This window comes from Rattus norvegicus, chromosome 2 (genome assembly GCF_021556685.1).
Source record: "Rattus norvegicus strain SHRSP/BbbUtx chromosome 2, alternate assembly SHRSP_T2T, whole genome shotgun sequence".
NCBI lineage: Eukaryota > Metazoa > Chordata > Mammalia > Rodentia > Muridae > Rattus > Rattus norvegicus.
The window spans coordinates 187419326-187434070 of record NC_141535.1 but is presented as its reverse complement, the minus strand read 5'-3'; the positions used below and the strand labels follow the sequence as shown (position 1 = coordinate 187434070).

At 45.0% G+C, this 14745-nt stretch overlaps 1 protein-coding gene across 51 annotated transcripts in view; it reads left to right on the top strand.

Annotated features, from left to right (window-relative positions):
- The window catches only part of Pde4dip (phosphodiesterase 4D interacting protein), a 196345-nt gene that overhangs the window by 122811 nt on the left and 58789 nt on the right, over nucleotides 1–14745 (top strand). For all 51 annotated transcript variants that reach the window (XR_015668420.1, XR_015668423.1, XR_015668416.1 and 48 more), the window contains 9 exon segments: nucleotides 5140–5271; nucleotides 6306–6425; nucleotides 6657–6749; nucleotides 6857–7069; nucleotides 8390–8548; nucleotides 9449–9562; nucleotides 10265–10402; nucleotides 11471–11650; nucleotides 12666–12860. Coding sequence is in view for 42 of the 51 variants with exons in the window: in NM_001389233.1 (NP_001376162.1) it covers nucleotides 5140–5271; nucleotides 6306–6425; nucleotides 6657–6749; nucleotides 6857–7069; nucleotides 8390–8548; nucleotides 9449–9562; nucleotides 10265–10402; nucleotides 11471–11650; nucleotides 12666–12860 (1344 nt within the window). In the remaining 9 variants the exon portion in view is untranslated.

Here is a 14745-nt window from a genome sequence, read left to right as displayed (position 1 = left end):
CTTTGCTTCCTTTCCAACCCCATGCCCGCTTCTTTTTCCTTATGTTAAGGTAAATGGCTACAGTCTATTTGTCTTGCTTACTGATGTATGCAAATCACGTATTTGCCTTCTGTGGACTGCCTGGAAGATCCAGGCTCTTGACATTATTAGCAGGAAGGTTTGAGGTCTTCTTCTGGGTAGTGACTTCTTTCTTTATTGTCCTGCCTGAGGTAGAAAAGCTATGATTGGGGGTGTGGTCCCTTAGTAAGCAGCAGTTCACAGAGAGCTCTGAGCTACCAGGTCCATTGTATCTAGAATCAAAGAGCTCACTTTTGCTTCAAACCTTACAATGTCCAGGTCTGCTCTTTGGGGACTATGGTGAGTTTGTCCCACTTAATACCTTAGCTGTTTATTTAGGCCGATAAGACCCTTTGGAAAAATGCAGATGTTAGATAATAGTCATAGGCTGGTTCTTTCATTTCATGCTCGCTGATGTCTCTTGTTTGTCTCTGATGATTAACAGAAGGATAGAAAGCGATAGCAGTTTGAGATCTGTGACTCATTATTTTTTTTTTTATTTATTTATTATATATAAGTACACTGTAGCTGTCTTCAGATACACCAGAAGAGGGCATTGGATCTCTTTACAGATGGTTGTGAGCCACCATGTGGTTGCTGGGAATTGAACTCATAACCTCTGGAAGAGCAGTTGGGTGCTCTTAACCGCTGAGCCATCTCTCCAGCCCCTGTGACTCATTATTGTAAGGATAAGAACATGCCAGGAAAATGCTGTTAATCCAGAGGTAAAAACACTGCTTTTGGGGTTGGGGATTTAGCTCAGTGGTAGAGCGCTTGCCTAGGAAGCGCAAGGCCCCGGGTTCGGTCCCCAGCTCCGAAAAAAAGAACCAAAAAAAAAAAAAAAAAAAACCCACTGCTTTTTAGCCTTGTGCAGCACTGGGCCTGGACTCTGCTTTCCTTTTCAGACTGATAAAGCATGCATACCAACTCTAACTTGAAAATGATTAATCCGAGAGGACATCCTGCTTAGGCCATGGTCTTAGAGGCCAAGCATCTGGGAGTGACCTGATGCTACTAAATCAAGGACTACTGACATCCGGCTCTGTAAATTTTCTGGGGACACATAGGCTTATGTGCTTGGTACTTTACAAGAATTTAGTGCACGTTCCTGACACAGAGGAACTTAGTAAGTGCCCTTTGGGCGTCTCTGAAAAGGCTTTTTCTCTGCTCTAAAAGAATAAGTTATGAAGAAAGGGGAAATGGTCTCTCATGTTTTAAGTAAGTCATTTACAGAGTCTGAAGCTCCCTGGGACTCACGCTGAGACAGTTAGAAATGAAGCATATGTGAGTATAAACATGTATATATACACGTAGACAAGTAAATGACCTTGCTTCTAAGGCAGCTCCTGAAGGATTAGAATGTTGGATGGGGAAGTAGGTATCAGGCTTGGTTTAACTTGGTTTTGTTTTTATTGGTTTTAGTCATTAGGCGCAAGCCTTTGATCCCTAAAATGTTCGAAACATTATGGGAAGCCCTGGATTTATAGGAATAAAAGCTGCATTACCAACTGCAATGTGACTTGAATAGCTTAGCCTACCTTTTATAGCTTCCTTTTCCTTGTATGTGAAGTGGAATTGGGGCAGCTGGCTAGTTTGTTTCTCCCTTCAGAGCTCTGAGGTCTCTGATTTAAAGCAAATAATTAACACTGTCTTCCTGCCACTTTAATGTTAAAACTGTACCCTGATACCCAGCACTAGAGATTAGGGACTGAGCCCGCGGTCTTGTGCACACTAGGTTATCATGCCTTACAGCTTGGCTGTATCTCCAGCCCCGGGGTTATGTCTTCCATTGTGCTTGCTGTGGGTGAGATTTCAAATTTGTAGTACAGCGTTACTGGACAGTGATTTTACACTAAGGAGGCAAATAGCTAGGTCTTATACATGCTGCTTTTCCAATCAATCACTGACGATTTTATTTGTCCCTTAGAATTGTATCTATTTCAGTCATCCCTTGTGGTATATGTGTGACATAATCCATATTGCTTTGGGGGAGACTTCTTGTATTCACCATAACAAATACCTCAAGTATTTCTGGGGGTCATCCCCTTTGCTTCTCCTGCCTCCAGTTGTCTGGAGCAACAGCACATGAGCTGTACTAGACCATGTACCTCTTCCTCTGCTATCTTTATTATCATCCACCTTTCACCTGCATTCTGGCTGATCTCTCCTGCCAGGTAACTGTCCATCACCACTGAGCAGCTGCAGTGAGCTTCTAAAATCTTAAATACAATTGCTTTTCTGTTAGAAACACTGCAGTCAGGGCTGAAGACATAGCTGCACAAGGCCCTGGGTTCGATACCCAGCAGCACCAAAACCAAAATATGAGTACATGAAACACTGCAGACAGGTTTCATCCAGTTTAGATAAATCCAGCTTGATTACCCGTGCTGTGCAAGAGGTTAAGACCTGGGCTGTGCCTCCCTTCACACTGGTTCTCATTTCCCTCCCCTTTGTCCAGTGTGTTCCAATAAGGTCCACCACCAGCCTGTGTCCCCCTTTCACACTCGTGGCTAGTCAGAGTTGAAATGTGCTCTGTGTATAAACAGACTTCAAATTTCAAATGCTGGAAAATCCTATATCGACCACATTTGTAATGTTTCAGAAATACTTGCTTTGACACTTTATCAAAACTGAGTTCACTTTTTTATTTACTTTTATTCAGTGAAGCTATGAGAAAATGAAATGTGACACAGGTGGCTCACAGCGGTTTTCTCTTGGGATGTGCCCTTCTGGGTACTTATGCCTTTTCTTTCTCAGGCTCACTTTCCATCGGCTCTTCCCTCTGCCTGGCTTGGTTTCTGTTTCTTTTTAGAATAACTGGCTACTTCCCCTTCAGATGTCCATTCTGATACTGTCTCAGGAGGAAAGCGCTCTGGTAGGTAGATATGAAGTCTCAGGAGGAACACTCTTTCTGGTCGATACAGAGTAACAGTCACCAATTCTCTGCAGTGGTTTCCTGTGTTACTGCACAGGACTTTTCAAGTCGCCTACACTCTACTCTGTCTTTCCATATTTACCATGTAGCCACCAAACCCAAGCTCTGCAGAATCTTCAACAGAAGTCACTTTGTCCCATACAGTATTCCTTTTCCAACATAATGTCTGCTACTTAGTGCTCAGCCCACCTGTGAGAGAGTAGATGAAGCTGAAGGAGCTGTGGTGATAGCAAGAAGCATAACCAGGGTAAATGGGCCCATGTCACTCCCGTTTCTTTCAAAGCAAGCACTGAAGTCCAGCTTCTGGAGGATGCTGTCAGAAGTCCCCATGCCTCTGTGAGTCATTCCACCAACTTTCAGAACTCTGCAATGGTCTCCATGTCCCGCCATTTGTTTACGATCGAGACTGTGTCTCAGTACCTCTTTGATCACCTTACCTCTTAAGATTTCGTTTTATCAATTCATTTAGTGGTGATAAAATAGACTTTTAATGAGCTGTTCTGAAATAGCTGTGCTTTTATGAAGGTAGTAAACATCCTTTTTTGTGCCTGTTTTTCTAGATTTCATTGCACCCTTTTAATTCTTAGCAAGGATTCCAAGCTGGGTGCAGTGATGCAGGCTTGTAATCTTAGCAGTTGAGAGACTGAAGCAGGATTGTGGGGTTTGAGGCCAGACCGGGGTTATGAGATCCTGTCTCAAAACAAAGCAAACAAACAAACAAAAACCCAAAAGACAAAAAATAGTCTTCCAATGTGAGTTGTTAATTGTAAGATTGCATTGCTTATAAAAGTAACAGAATCGATATGTTGTATCCATTAACCCTATCCATTCTTCCCATTGGCCTAGAACATTCTTTTACTCATCATAGCCAGCATCAAAGCTCTCATCCTTTGTAGACCTAAATTTCATCTCTGCCAAGAGCCATTTTTATATGACCCCTTCAAAATGAATAGTCTTCTGGTATGACCACTACTTCCTCAATAAACTAAGACTGATGGGAGCCAGAACTAAGTATTTGCCTATGTCATGCTCCCCACCCACAGCGCTCTGTATTCTATAGTGTTAGAAACACAGCAATAATCAGCACTGGGGTAAGCAAACTCCTCACTTCCTCTCCTCAGTCCCTTGCAAGAAGGTAATATTTAAAGTCAACTGTAACCCTAGGCCTGGAAGGCCAGAAAGTTTAAAAGCCCAGGAAAAGAAAAACAAGAATAGCACTTAACTTTTCCTAAGGAGGAAGGGGCCGGCAGAGGAGGAGGATTCGATGTGGCCAAGAATTCCTTAGGTAGCCACTATCTTAGCTCACTGTGATCTTCAGGAATTTGATAGAGTTCACCCACTGGTCTTTAAGACTGAGTGTTCTTAGAAAGAACACTGTCTTCTAGACTCTTATGGTTATGTTTTTGTTTACTTTCCCCTTCATTCTTAGTAATTTGGTTTATAGAGACAATTAAAAAAAAAAAAGTACAAAACCTCCCATGCCTCCTGGCCCAGATTTACAGTGGGCTGCTATTTGTGTTACATCTTGCCTTTTTACTCCTACTCTGTGTCTGGGTACATTTTTTTTTTTGAAAAAAATTTCCAAACAAGCCATTTACTCTAGATATATCCACATGTATTTTTTAAGGACAAGGACATCTCTTATAAACTGCAGTACAAACTAAGGAAATTTGGTGACCAGAAATGCTGTTCTCTAATATGTGACCCATATCAAAATATAAAGTTAGCCAGGTTTTCCAACAATGCAAATAGTCCTGGTATAGGATAGGTAATTGGAATATAACTTTGATCCTTTGATGCCTTCATTAATCTTCTGGTTAAACATAGAATGAAGCAAATATTTGGTTGTAGCTCTGTTCTTTATTACGTGTCTCCTCTTTAAATTCTAAGTTATTTGCCTTACCTGACAAAGTATCAATTGTGTGAACAGGGGGAGAATGTCAAGGACAGGAGAAAGGAGCGTGTCGGGTGGCGGTGAAGTGGCAGTCCCAGCAAGTAGCAGGACTGTCTTCAGGAAGTCACTGACCATTTGTGTCCCAGCTATGTTTTCCAGCTTCCTGAAAATGTAGGCCCAGTTTGAACATGAAAATCAAATGGATTATTGGCTGCATTTACTCAGTGTGCTTGTCTTTCCCGCTGCCTTCTAGCCCATGCCTAAAGGGTTACCCACGCAACAAAAGCCAGACCTAAATGAGACCCCTACAACCCAGCCATCTGTGTCTGATTCCCACCTGGCAGAACTCCAGGACAAAATCCAGCAAACAGAGGTCACCAACAAGGTACGTCAGAACTGGCTCTAGTCCAGCTCCATCATCCTGAGGCTGTGTGTTATGGTCTGGGAGATGAACATTGGGCTATCCCCAGTTCTCTACAGAATGGCTCATTTGGAAGCATAGTTCCAAACTTTTATCTTTATTTCCTTTCTTGTATGTGTAAGTTGCATGTATTCAGGTAGGTGTGTGTGTGTGTGTGTGTGTGTGTGTGTGTGTGTGTGTGTGTCTGTGTGTCTGTGTGTCTGTGTGTCTGTGTGTCTGTGTCTGTGTCTGTGTCTGTGTGTGTCTGTGTGGACTACAGATCCATCTCTGGTATTGTTCCTCAGGAGCTATCTACCTTGGGGTATTTTGGAGACCATCTCTCACTAGGACCCAGGGCTTAAAAACTAGGCTAGCGAGAAATTCATCTGTTTCACATTCCCAGAACTAGTGTTATAAGCACACACCTCCAAGCCTGGCTTTTTAATGTAGCTGCTGGGGATTAAACTCAGGTCTTCATAGCTTTCCCAGCCCTTCTCTTTGTTTCTTATCAGGATTTTAGCTTGTTCCATACAGACCACATTTTCTGATGCATTTTAGGAATGAGATCAGATCTTCCATAGAATCTTTAACTCTATAGTAAGGCTCTGAGATAGGACGTTTGTGCTTTAAATTTTAGTGTAACTTCTTACCCTTGTTATCTCATGGATTTTTATGTCTGCTTTCAAGGCAGTTGTCCCAAAGGGCTCTTGAATATCTGGTCTAGTGTACTGATAATAGTCTGTCCTAATAGATAGCAGGCACTCCTTGGTCATATGGGAGGGTTGTATGGCCGTTGGCGGAACAGTGTGCCGTGCGTGAGAACTGAGGTGTTTGAGCATTGAGGAAAGCAATGAATGCATTTGCTGCCTCTCTTCATACTCTGTGGCTACTATGCGCGGGGAAGAAGTAAGACTTGTGCCCTGAGTCATTCTTTAAACCCAAGATGCACAGGGCAGTGCAATGGCCCTCAAGGTTAAAAGTCATCATGGAGCTAACAAGAGTTTCTCTGCTGAATTCAGATTCTTCAAGAGAAACTGAATGACATGAGCTGTGAGCTCAGATCTGCACAGGAGTCGTCTCAGAAGCAAGATACGACAATCCAAAGCCTCAAGGAAATGCTAAAGAGCAGGGAAAGTGAGGTAAAATGCTCCGTGGTCACAGACCTATGGGGAAACCGGCCATGCTGGGGCCGTAGATACGTGCTCTCTATTTCAAAGAGGTCACTACTGTCAGACCAGCAATCTTCCTATGACAATTGTCCACTAAGTAGGTGTTTTGGAAAGCTTGTTCCTAACATCTGCACAGGAGGGAGAGGTAATTTACGAGTCGTTGGCTAACCTTAGCACGCCATCCTCCTTTTCTCATTCCAGACTGAGGAGCTGTACCAGGTGATTGAAGGTCAAAATGACACAATGGCAAAGCTTCGGGAAATGCTACACCAGAGCCAGCTCGGACAGCTCCAGGTACGTGAGGGTCACAGGCAGGAGGTGGGCTGCCCTGGCTGTCCAGGCCTCTCGGGGGCTCCGTGCATTCCTCCCTGTGACTGTGATTTTGATTCTGTTCTTCCCAGAGCTCAGAGGGCATTGCCCCTGCTCAGCAGCAAGTGGCCCTGCTTGACCTTCAGAGTGCTCTGTTCTGCAGCCAGCTTGAAATCCAGAAGCTCCAGAGGCTGTTACGCCAGAAAGAGCGTCAGCTGGCTGACGGCAAGCGGTGCATGCAATTTGTGGAGGCTGCAGCACAGGAGAGAGAGCAGCAGAAGGAAGCTGCTTGGAAACATAACCAGGTAAATCATTAACCGTCTATTGGTCCCAGTGACTTTGCCCTGCAGTGACTTGTGAGCAGGACAGTTTGTGCTGAACCGGAACCCTTGCACTGTTGGCCTTGTCTAATGTGGTCAGTGTTTGTTGCCCCGGCCATGCTCCAGATGAGCAGACTGTGTCCTGGAAGTCCAAAGGTGGCGGTCAGAGACGCTACCTCTTAATTGACTTAGTATACTTCAGCAGGAGATGCAGACTCGACAGAACATTAACAGGGTAAATATTCCCAAGACTTGGGCTTATGTTCCCATAGCTATGCCCAGGAGCTGTGTCCTACATCTGGGGACAGAGGTCAGAGGACTTAGAGCTTCATGAAGGAGAAGGTCGCTGAGGTTATTCTGGAGGGTTAAAGTCAGCTGAGGCCCAGAGGTAGTTCAGCAAGTGAAAATTGCTTGACTCACAAGCGTTCCCGCCCCAGAACTATGCGGGATGGAGAGAGCCACTTCCTGAAAGTTGTCCCTTGATCGGCCACACGTGCATACCTGCACTCACATGAATAAGATACACACAATAAATAAGTAAATACATAAATTAATTAAATTAAATTGAAAAAGTCACTGGGTAGAGAGGGGCATTTACATGCAGAATTAGTCATGCAATTTAAATATATGTAAGCATTATACAATCCTCAAACAGTCCTCTATCTTGTTAGCATGGAGCACATGCTCTTCGTTTGTCTGTTTTCTGCATTTTAAAGATCTTTTTTGTGGACTGTCTCCTGTAATTAATTAATTAATTAATTTCTGTAGCTCAGAAATTAATTATGAGCCCTTGGATTTTCCTTAGAAGTATTGAAATTTCAGATACTTTGGCAGGTAACAGTGCAGGATCGGCAGCTGAGTTCATTAGGGAAGGATCAGTGTTACAGAGCAGACCTCACTTAGTAGACGATAGAGCTGTCCTTTTAAGCACGAAATTGAGCACTGCCTTGGTATCACTGAACTGTGATACCAAATTTACTGTCAACTTCCCCCTTTTCATAAGCTTTTACATCCTACTTGATTTATATTCTCTGTACTTTTTCTATATCAATTTAAGGTATTCCCTGCTACTTTATATTTCATTATATGCCTTTAAAGTTTTCTGTCTGTTTTGTTTTGGGGATGAGATTGAGTTATGTTGCCCGGACTGGCCTTGAATTTTTGATCCTTCTGCCCTCAGACTCTTCAGTGGCTGCAATTATGGGCAGGTGCCATCCTGCTCAACTTGCCTTGAAAGTGCTAAGACCTTCATGTCTAATGGTCACTTGGAAAGGTTACCGTAAAAACATGATCTGTTTGTTTCAGGAATTACGAAAAGCTTTGCAACACCTCCAAGGAGAACTGCACAGTAAGAGCCAACAGCTCCACGTTCTGGAGGCAGAAAAATATAATGAAATTCGAACCCAGGGACAAAACATTCAACACCTAAGTCACAGTCTGAGTCACAAAGAGCAGCTAATTCAGGTGAGTCCTCGGGTGAAAGCAGCTTCTGAGCTCTCAAACTCCCGCTCATGCCATCTCAAGGCCTACCTGTGCCCACATCTGACTGCTGGAGTTGAAAACATATACAACGAGTAGAAAATACAGTCCATGGGCAGCAGCATGCTCTCCAGCGCCTAAGTAACTGTGTGAACATCCATGAATAGAATGCTACCCAGCCGACAGCTAACATACATGACATAAACAGTACGGCAGTGTTCAGCAAACCCAACACCTCTGAGTCAGTCACTCTGTTGCATGGAGACATGCAGGAGAGATCTCTTAGAGAAATATCCACAGGATTCAGTGATAGAATGAAGATTTTAGGAAAAATGGTGCCCTAAGAAGCGTAATCAACTCTGTCTCCTACTCTAAGCTTTGGGGACACTGAATCTCCTAAATTTCAGAGCAAATCATTTTTATATACCATTGTATATGATTCCTACTCCCTCACAGATGTACCCAGGCCACGTCTTTATTTGGAAATTGTCTTTTTGCTGTTGGTGGTTTTGTTTCGTTCTGTGATGATGTCTGACTATGTGGCCCTGGCTGACCTATAGCTCTGTAGACCAGGCTGGCTTCCAAATTACAGAGATCCACCCGCCTTTGTGTCCTCAGTGCTGGGATAACTAACAGGCGTTTTCCATCAGGCTTAGCTCAGAATCTTTTGTGAGATTTTTACTGACACCCTTAGGCAGACAGGGTGTCCTGTCCTACCCTGAGCAGATTGACTCACCTGCTAATCTGTTCGTTACAGAATTATTAACAATTTACATGTTATCTCTGACTCATCTGTGTATGTGTACTAAACAACAAATTTCTTGCTAAAATGAAGGAGTTCAGCTAAGAGGGAAGGAGTAAAGGAAAGTACTTCTGTCTCCTTAGGAACTTCAGGAGCTCCTACAGTATCGGGATACCACAGACAAAACTCTAGACACAAATGAGGTGTTTCTTGAGAAACTACGGCAACGAATACAAGACCGGGCAGTTGCTCTAGAGGTGGGCGGCGGCCATTCCCCACCCCACCCCACGGCCAGTCCCCACCCCACTCCACAGCCAGTCCCCACCCCACTCCACAGCCAGTTCTTACCCCACTCCACTCCACGGCCAGTCCCCACCCCACTCCACAGCCAGTCCTTACCCCACCCCACTCCACGGCCAGTCCCCACCCCACTCCACGGCCAGTCCTTACCCCACCCCACAGCCAGTCCCCACCCCACCCCACCCCACGGCCAGTCCCCACCCCACTCCACGGCCAGTCCTTACCCCACCCCACTCCACGGCCAGTCCCCACTCCACTCCACGGCCAGTCCCCACCCCACTCCACAGCCAGTCCTTACCCCACCCCACTCCACGGCCAGTCCCCACTCCACTCCACGGCCAGTCCCCACCCCACTCCACAGCCAGTCCTTACCCCACCCCACTCCACGGCCAGTCCCCACCCCACTCCACGGCCAGTCCTTACCCCACCCCACAGCCAGTCCCCACCCCACCCCACCCCACGGCCAGTCCCCACTCCACTCCACGGCCAGTCCCCACTCCACGGCCAGTCCCCATCCCACTGCTGTTTGTTCTAGCTGCAGTGGCGCTAAACGACTGCTCTGGGGATTCAGCTTCCAGCTCTCACATTTGGGATCTAACTGAATAAAGGCGATAGTTGGGCGATCCCCCCAGTATTTAGGAGCCTTCCTTTCCTTGCAGCGGGTTATAGATGAAAAGTTCTCTGCTCTAGAAGAAAAGGACAAGGAACTGCGGCAGCTCCGGCTTGCTGTGAGGGACCGAGACCATGACTTAGAGAGACTGCGTTGTGTCCTGTCTGCCAATGAAGCTACCATGCAAGTAAGAGCCAAACCCAATTTATTCTTCCCACTCCTGATACCTTCTAGGCCTGAAGCAGCAGCTCCTCCATCTTTCTCTGTAACCCATTTGTAACTATTTTCTTTGAAAGGAAAACAAAGTTAAAAACCAGAGAAAAGTAGCATTTCCCATCCTGCCACCACTGGTTGGAGGCCAGCACTTCTCCCTTTTACATTATGAACTTGTGGGGAGTTGTGGATGGTGGTTGTGACTTCTCATCCTTGACTGTTGATGTGGATATGCACATCCACTTTCCATGAGCACTGTTGGGTAAAGAATACACACACACACTTGCTGTTGTGTTCTCCCCATTGATACTATGTAGATAGCAGTGTACCACATAGGTGCTTGTTTTATTAGCATATACTTGTAGCTTTTTACATACTTATTCCAGACCCTATGTAGCTGCCATCTGTGTGTTCTTAAAGAAGCCATTCATTTTTTTTGTTAGAGAAACTACTCCCACAATCCTATTTTATCATGCATTCTATATTTACCTCTCCACAAACCAGATTAAAAAAATACTGGTATGCTATCCTGTGTTTTCTCCTCTTCCAAAAAAAAAGTCAAGCAAGTCTCAGTTTCTTTCTTTCGTTCTTTCTTTCTCTCTTTCTTTGTTTTTTGTTTTTGTTTTGTTTTGATTTTTTTTAAAGATTTATTTATTTATATATAAGCACATTGTAGGTGTCCTCATCTACACCTGAAGAGGGCATCAGATCTCATTATAGATGGTTGTGAGTCACCACGTGGTTGCTGGGATTTGAACTCAGGGCCTCTGGAAGATGTTTTGATTTTATTTATTTATTTATTTATTTTTTTATGTTTTGATTTTTTGAGACAGGGTTTCTCTGTGTTCCAGCCCTGTCTGTCCTGGACCTTTGGAGACTAGGCTGGCCTTGAACTCACAGAGCTCCTTCTTCTGCCTCTGCCTCCTGGGTGCTGGGATCAGGGTTTAAAAGCACGTGTCACTACACCCAGAGGAACTAATTTCTTATCCTGAGGAGTGTGGGGTGCCCCTTTGGCTTATGTTTGCCCTATTTGTCCTTGTAGAGTATGGAGAGTCTCCTGAGGGCCAGAGGCCTGGAAGTGGAGCAGTTAACTGCCACCTGCCAAAACCTCCAGTGGCTGAAGGAAGAATTGGAAACCAAGTTTGGCCACTGGCAGAAGGAACAGGAGAGCATCATTCAGCAGTTACAGACATCTCTGCATGACAGGAACAAAGAAGTAGAGGCAAGGCCCCACCAATGAGAAGCATTGGCTCAGGATGCATAGGCTCAGCCCCAGGCAGGACTCCTCAGGCCTGTGGAGCCAGCATCTGAGTCTTTAATTATATTCCATGCCTGGGCGAGTAGCTACCTTTCCCTGGGAACTCTTGTTACTACTATAAATTTAACACGTCATTTATCATTCTCAGAGAAGCTATGTGAGAATTAATTAGGTCTTAAGATACATCTGTATTGTAACTTACCTGTATTATAATAGTTACAATGTACTCGCTGGGTGGGGCACTGTTTTAAGAGCCTAATGGAAATCAACTTAGTGAACCCTCACAAGTTCATGAGGGCATACTCTGCTTTCAAAGCAAGGACTTAGATGTTTGAGGTTAAGTAACTCGTCAGAGCAGCATCGCAGAGAGGCATAGCCGCTTCGGTACAGCCTGTAGGGCTCCACGGTTAAGCACCATACATTAAAGTTCTGTGTAGGGTAGGCGCTGTAGTGGCATTGCTCTGTTACCAGTACAGTGTCCTTGGGTCTATGCTGTTTTTCCTGGGCAGGGTCTTGCTTTATATCCTGGCTGCCTTTCAGTTCGCCTTCTCTACTTGAGGCTCTCGGGAGCCTCGGCTTGCAGGAGGCGTGTGTGGCCTCACCCAGGTCATCACTCCCTTTAGCCCGTGGTCTTTCCTCTAAAGTTATGCTGCAGAGGAAGTGAGCGAGCCAAGCACCCATTTCCATCTGACATTTACTGTTGTGTGCCAAGCATAAGAAAAACCACTTACTTCAGAAATGATTGCACAGGCTGCTGTTCTGAGGGTCTCTGTGTGTTGTTAATATTCGTTCATTGAGTGTGTATTTCCAGCCTTCCAAATCCTCGGCCGGTGCTAGGGATTTCCTATTTTGGGGAAACAAAAAAGATATGGCATTATACTGTTCCCTAGAATTTTACCATTCCTTTATTCTGGGTGCTTCAACATTCAGTACAGGAAATTCTGTCCTCCAGAAATTCATGTTGTCCCTTTCACATTAGGATCTCAGTGCAACTTTGCTCCACAAACTTGGACCCGGCCAGAGTGAAGTAGCTGAGGAGCTGTGCCAGCGCCTGCAGCGGAAGGAAAGGGTGCTGCAGGACCTTCTGAGTGATCGGAACAAACAAGCCATGGAGCACGAGATGGAGGTCCAGGGACTGCTCCAGTCGATGGGCACCCGGGAACAGGAAAGACAGGTAAGCGTTAATGCAAGCCAGGTGAGGACCCTGTGAGGCGTTTGCGGCAGGCACACTTGGACTCACTCGTTTTACAGTCAACTTCGTTTCTTTCCTTCAGTTCATGAACTGCAGTTCCACATCAGAAAGAATGAAATAGTTTTGAACATTACATCTGGAAAGTGGCCTGGGCAATATATGTATCCATTGTTTTGGTTTTCTCCGATTGCTTTGAGAGAAAGGGGAGTGAAATACTGAAATATTATTATCTAAGATGTAGGAAAGGTTACACTCAGCATGCCCACATATATTCTCTCTCTCCCCCATCGCTGTCTTTCTGTGTCTCTCTCTCCCTGTCTCCCTCTCTTTCTGTGAAACAGAGTTTTATTGTTGTACTCCAGGCTGGACTGGAATTCACTATGTAATCCAAACTCAATTAGCAAACCTCCTGCCTCAGCCTGTACAATGTTGGGATTGCAGGTGTCTCTCACCACATCCAGCCCATATTTTCTTTTAAAATTTAGAATGTTCTACCTTTATTTATTTGTCTGTTTGTTGGGGAGCACGTGTTCCGATACAGGTGTGGAGGCTAAAGAGTAAATCTGGCCACTGGTGCTGTCCCTCCACTGTTGGAAACCAAGTGTTGACTGAGGTCATCATCTTGGCTGCTAGCAGCCCTTACCCACCAAGGCATCTCACTGGCCCACATTTTCTTTTAATTGTTATGAAATCTGAGTTATTTAGGTGGAAACAGTTGTGTTTTGAGGGTCATTATGAGGGAAGGTAATATCAGGACAACAAAGGCTTTGTCAGTCTCAGAATAACAGCGCCCACGGTTTCAAAGTCAGTTTGTTTTTAAAGATAAGTTTTCACCCTGTAGCCCAGCCTGCTCTGGAGCTTGCTGTACAGGGGAGCTGGCCTCACTCTGGCAGACCGCCCGCCTCAGGCCTCCCATGTGCTGGGATTACAGGCGTGGCCTACCACACCCAGTTTTTAAGGTCACTTTCCAATTTATCCTGATTCCTGCATATCTTTTTCTCCAGTGCTGGCACCGAGGAGGTCGAAGACTTTATGCAGCCTTTGCACCTCAGTGGCAGCCCCAGTGGTGTTCCTGTGGCTCTGCTTTTCTGGTTTCCCATGCAAAAGATTGACCTGATTGTTTTTTGTTTTTTGTTTTTTTTTTGTTTTGTTTTTTTAAAGGAGATTAAGTGACAGGAGGGGCTTGAGAATCTGTGATTCTGACATGGTTCACAGAGCTCACCTGGAGCGGGGACAAAGTACTGTCTTAGGGTTACACTAGCCACATGCCTTGTTTATGCTGTTATGTTTCCAGGGAGACTTTAATAATTAAGTAAATGTTGGCAGGATGTTGATACCTCTCAGGTGATTCTATCCATACCTCAAAAGTTTACACACTGAAAATGGAAGGGTTTTTTGTTTTTCTTTTTAATTCTCATTTAGAAACTATGATGTGGGCTAAACAGTCGGTTTCCTCCCAGAGAGAATTCGTTCTGTAATTTAGCTAATGTAGTCCCAGTTCATTATCTCAACCCCTGAAGTTTACAGGACTATTGTGTGTGTGCCTGGGTGTATGCACCACATGTGTGGGCACATGTGCCGTGGTGCATGTATGGAAGTCACAGAACACCTTTGTGGATAGTTTCTCTCCTGCCACCTTTCTGAGTTCCAGAGGTCAGGATCAGGTCGCCGGTGGCAGCGAATACGTATTCCTGTGCATTAACAGTCGCAGATAGGTTCTGGGGCTTTCCTTGTGTCGCCGTCATCTTAGGGAGGGGTTAGGAATAAACGAGTTTGATGCTTTTACTCTTTCTGTTGGTCGGTAGTTTTATCCATTTATAGAATGAACTTTGGTCTCCTCACCCTTACTCTCTTCTTCTCCACCTCC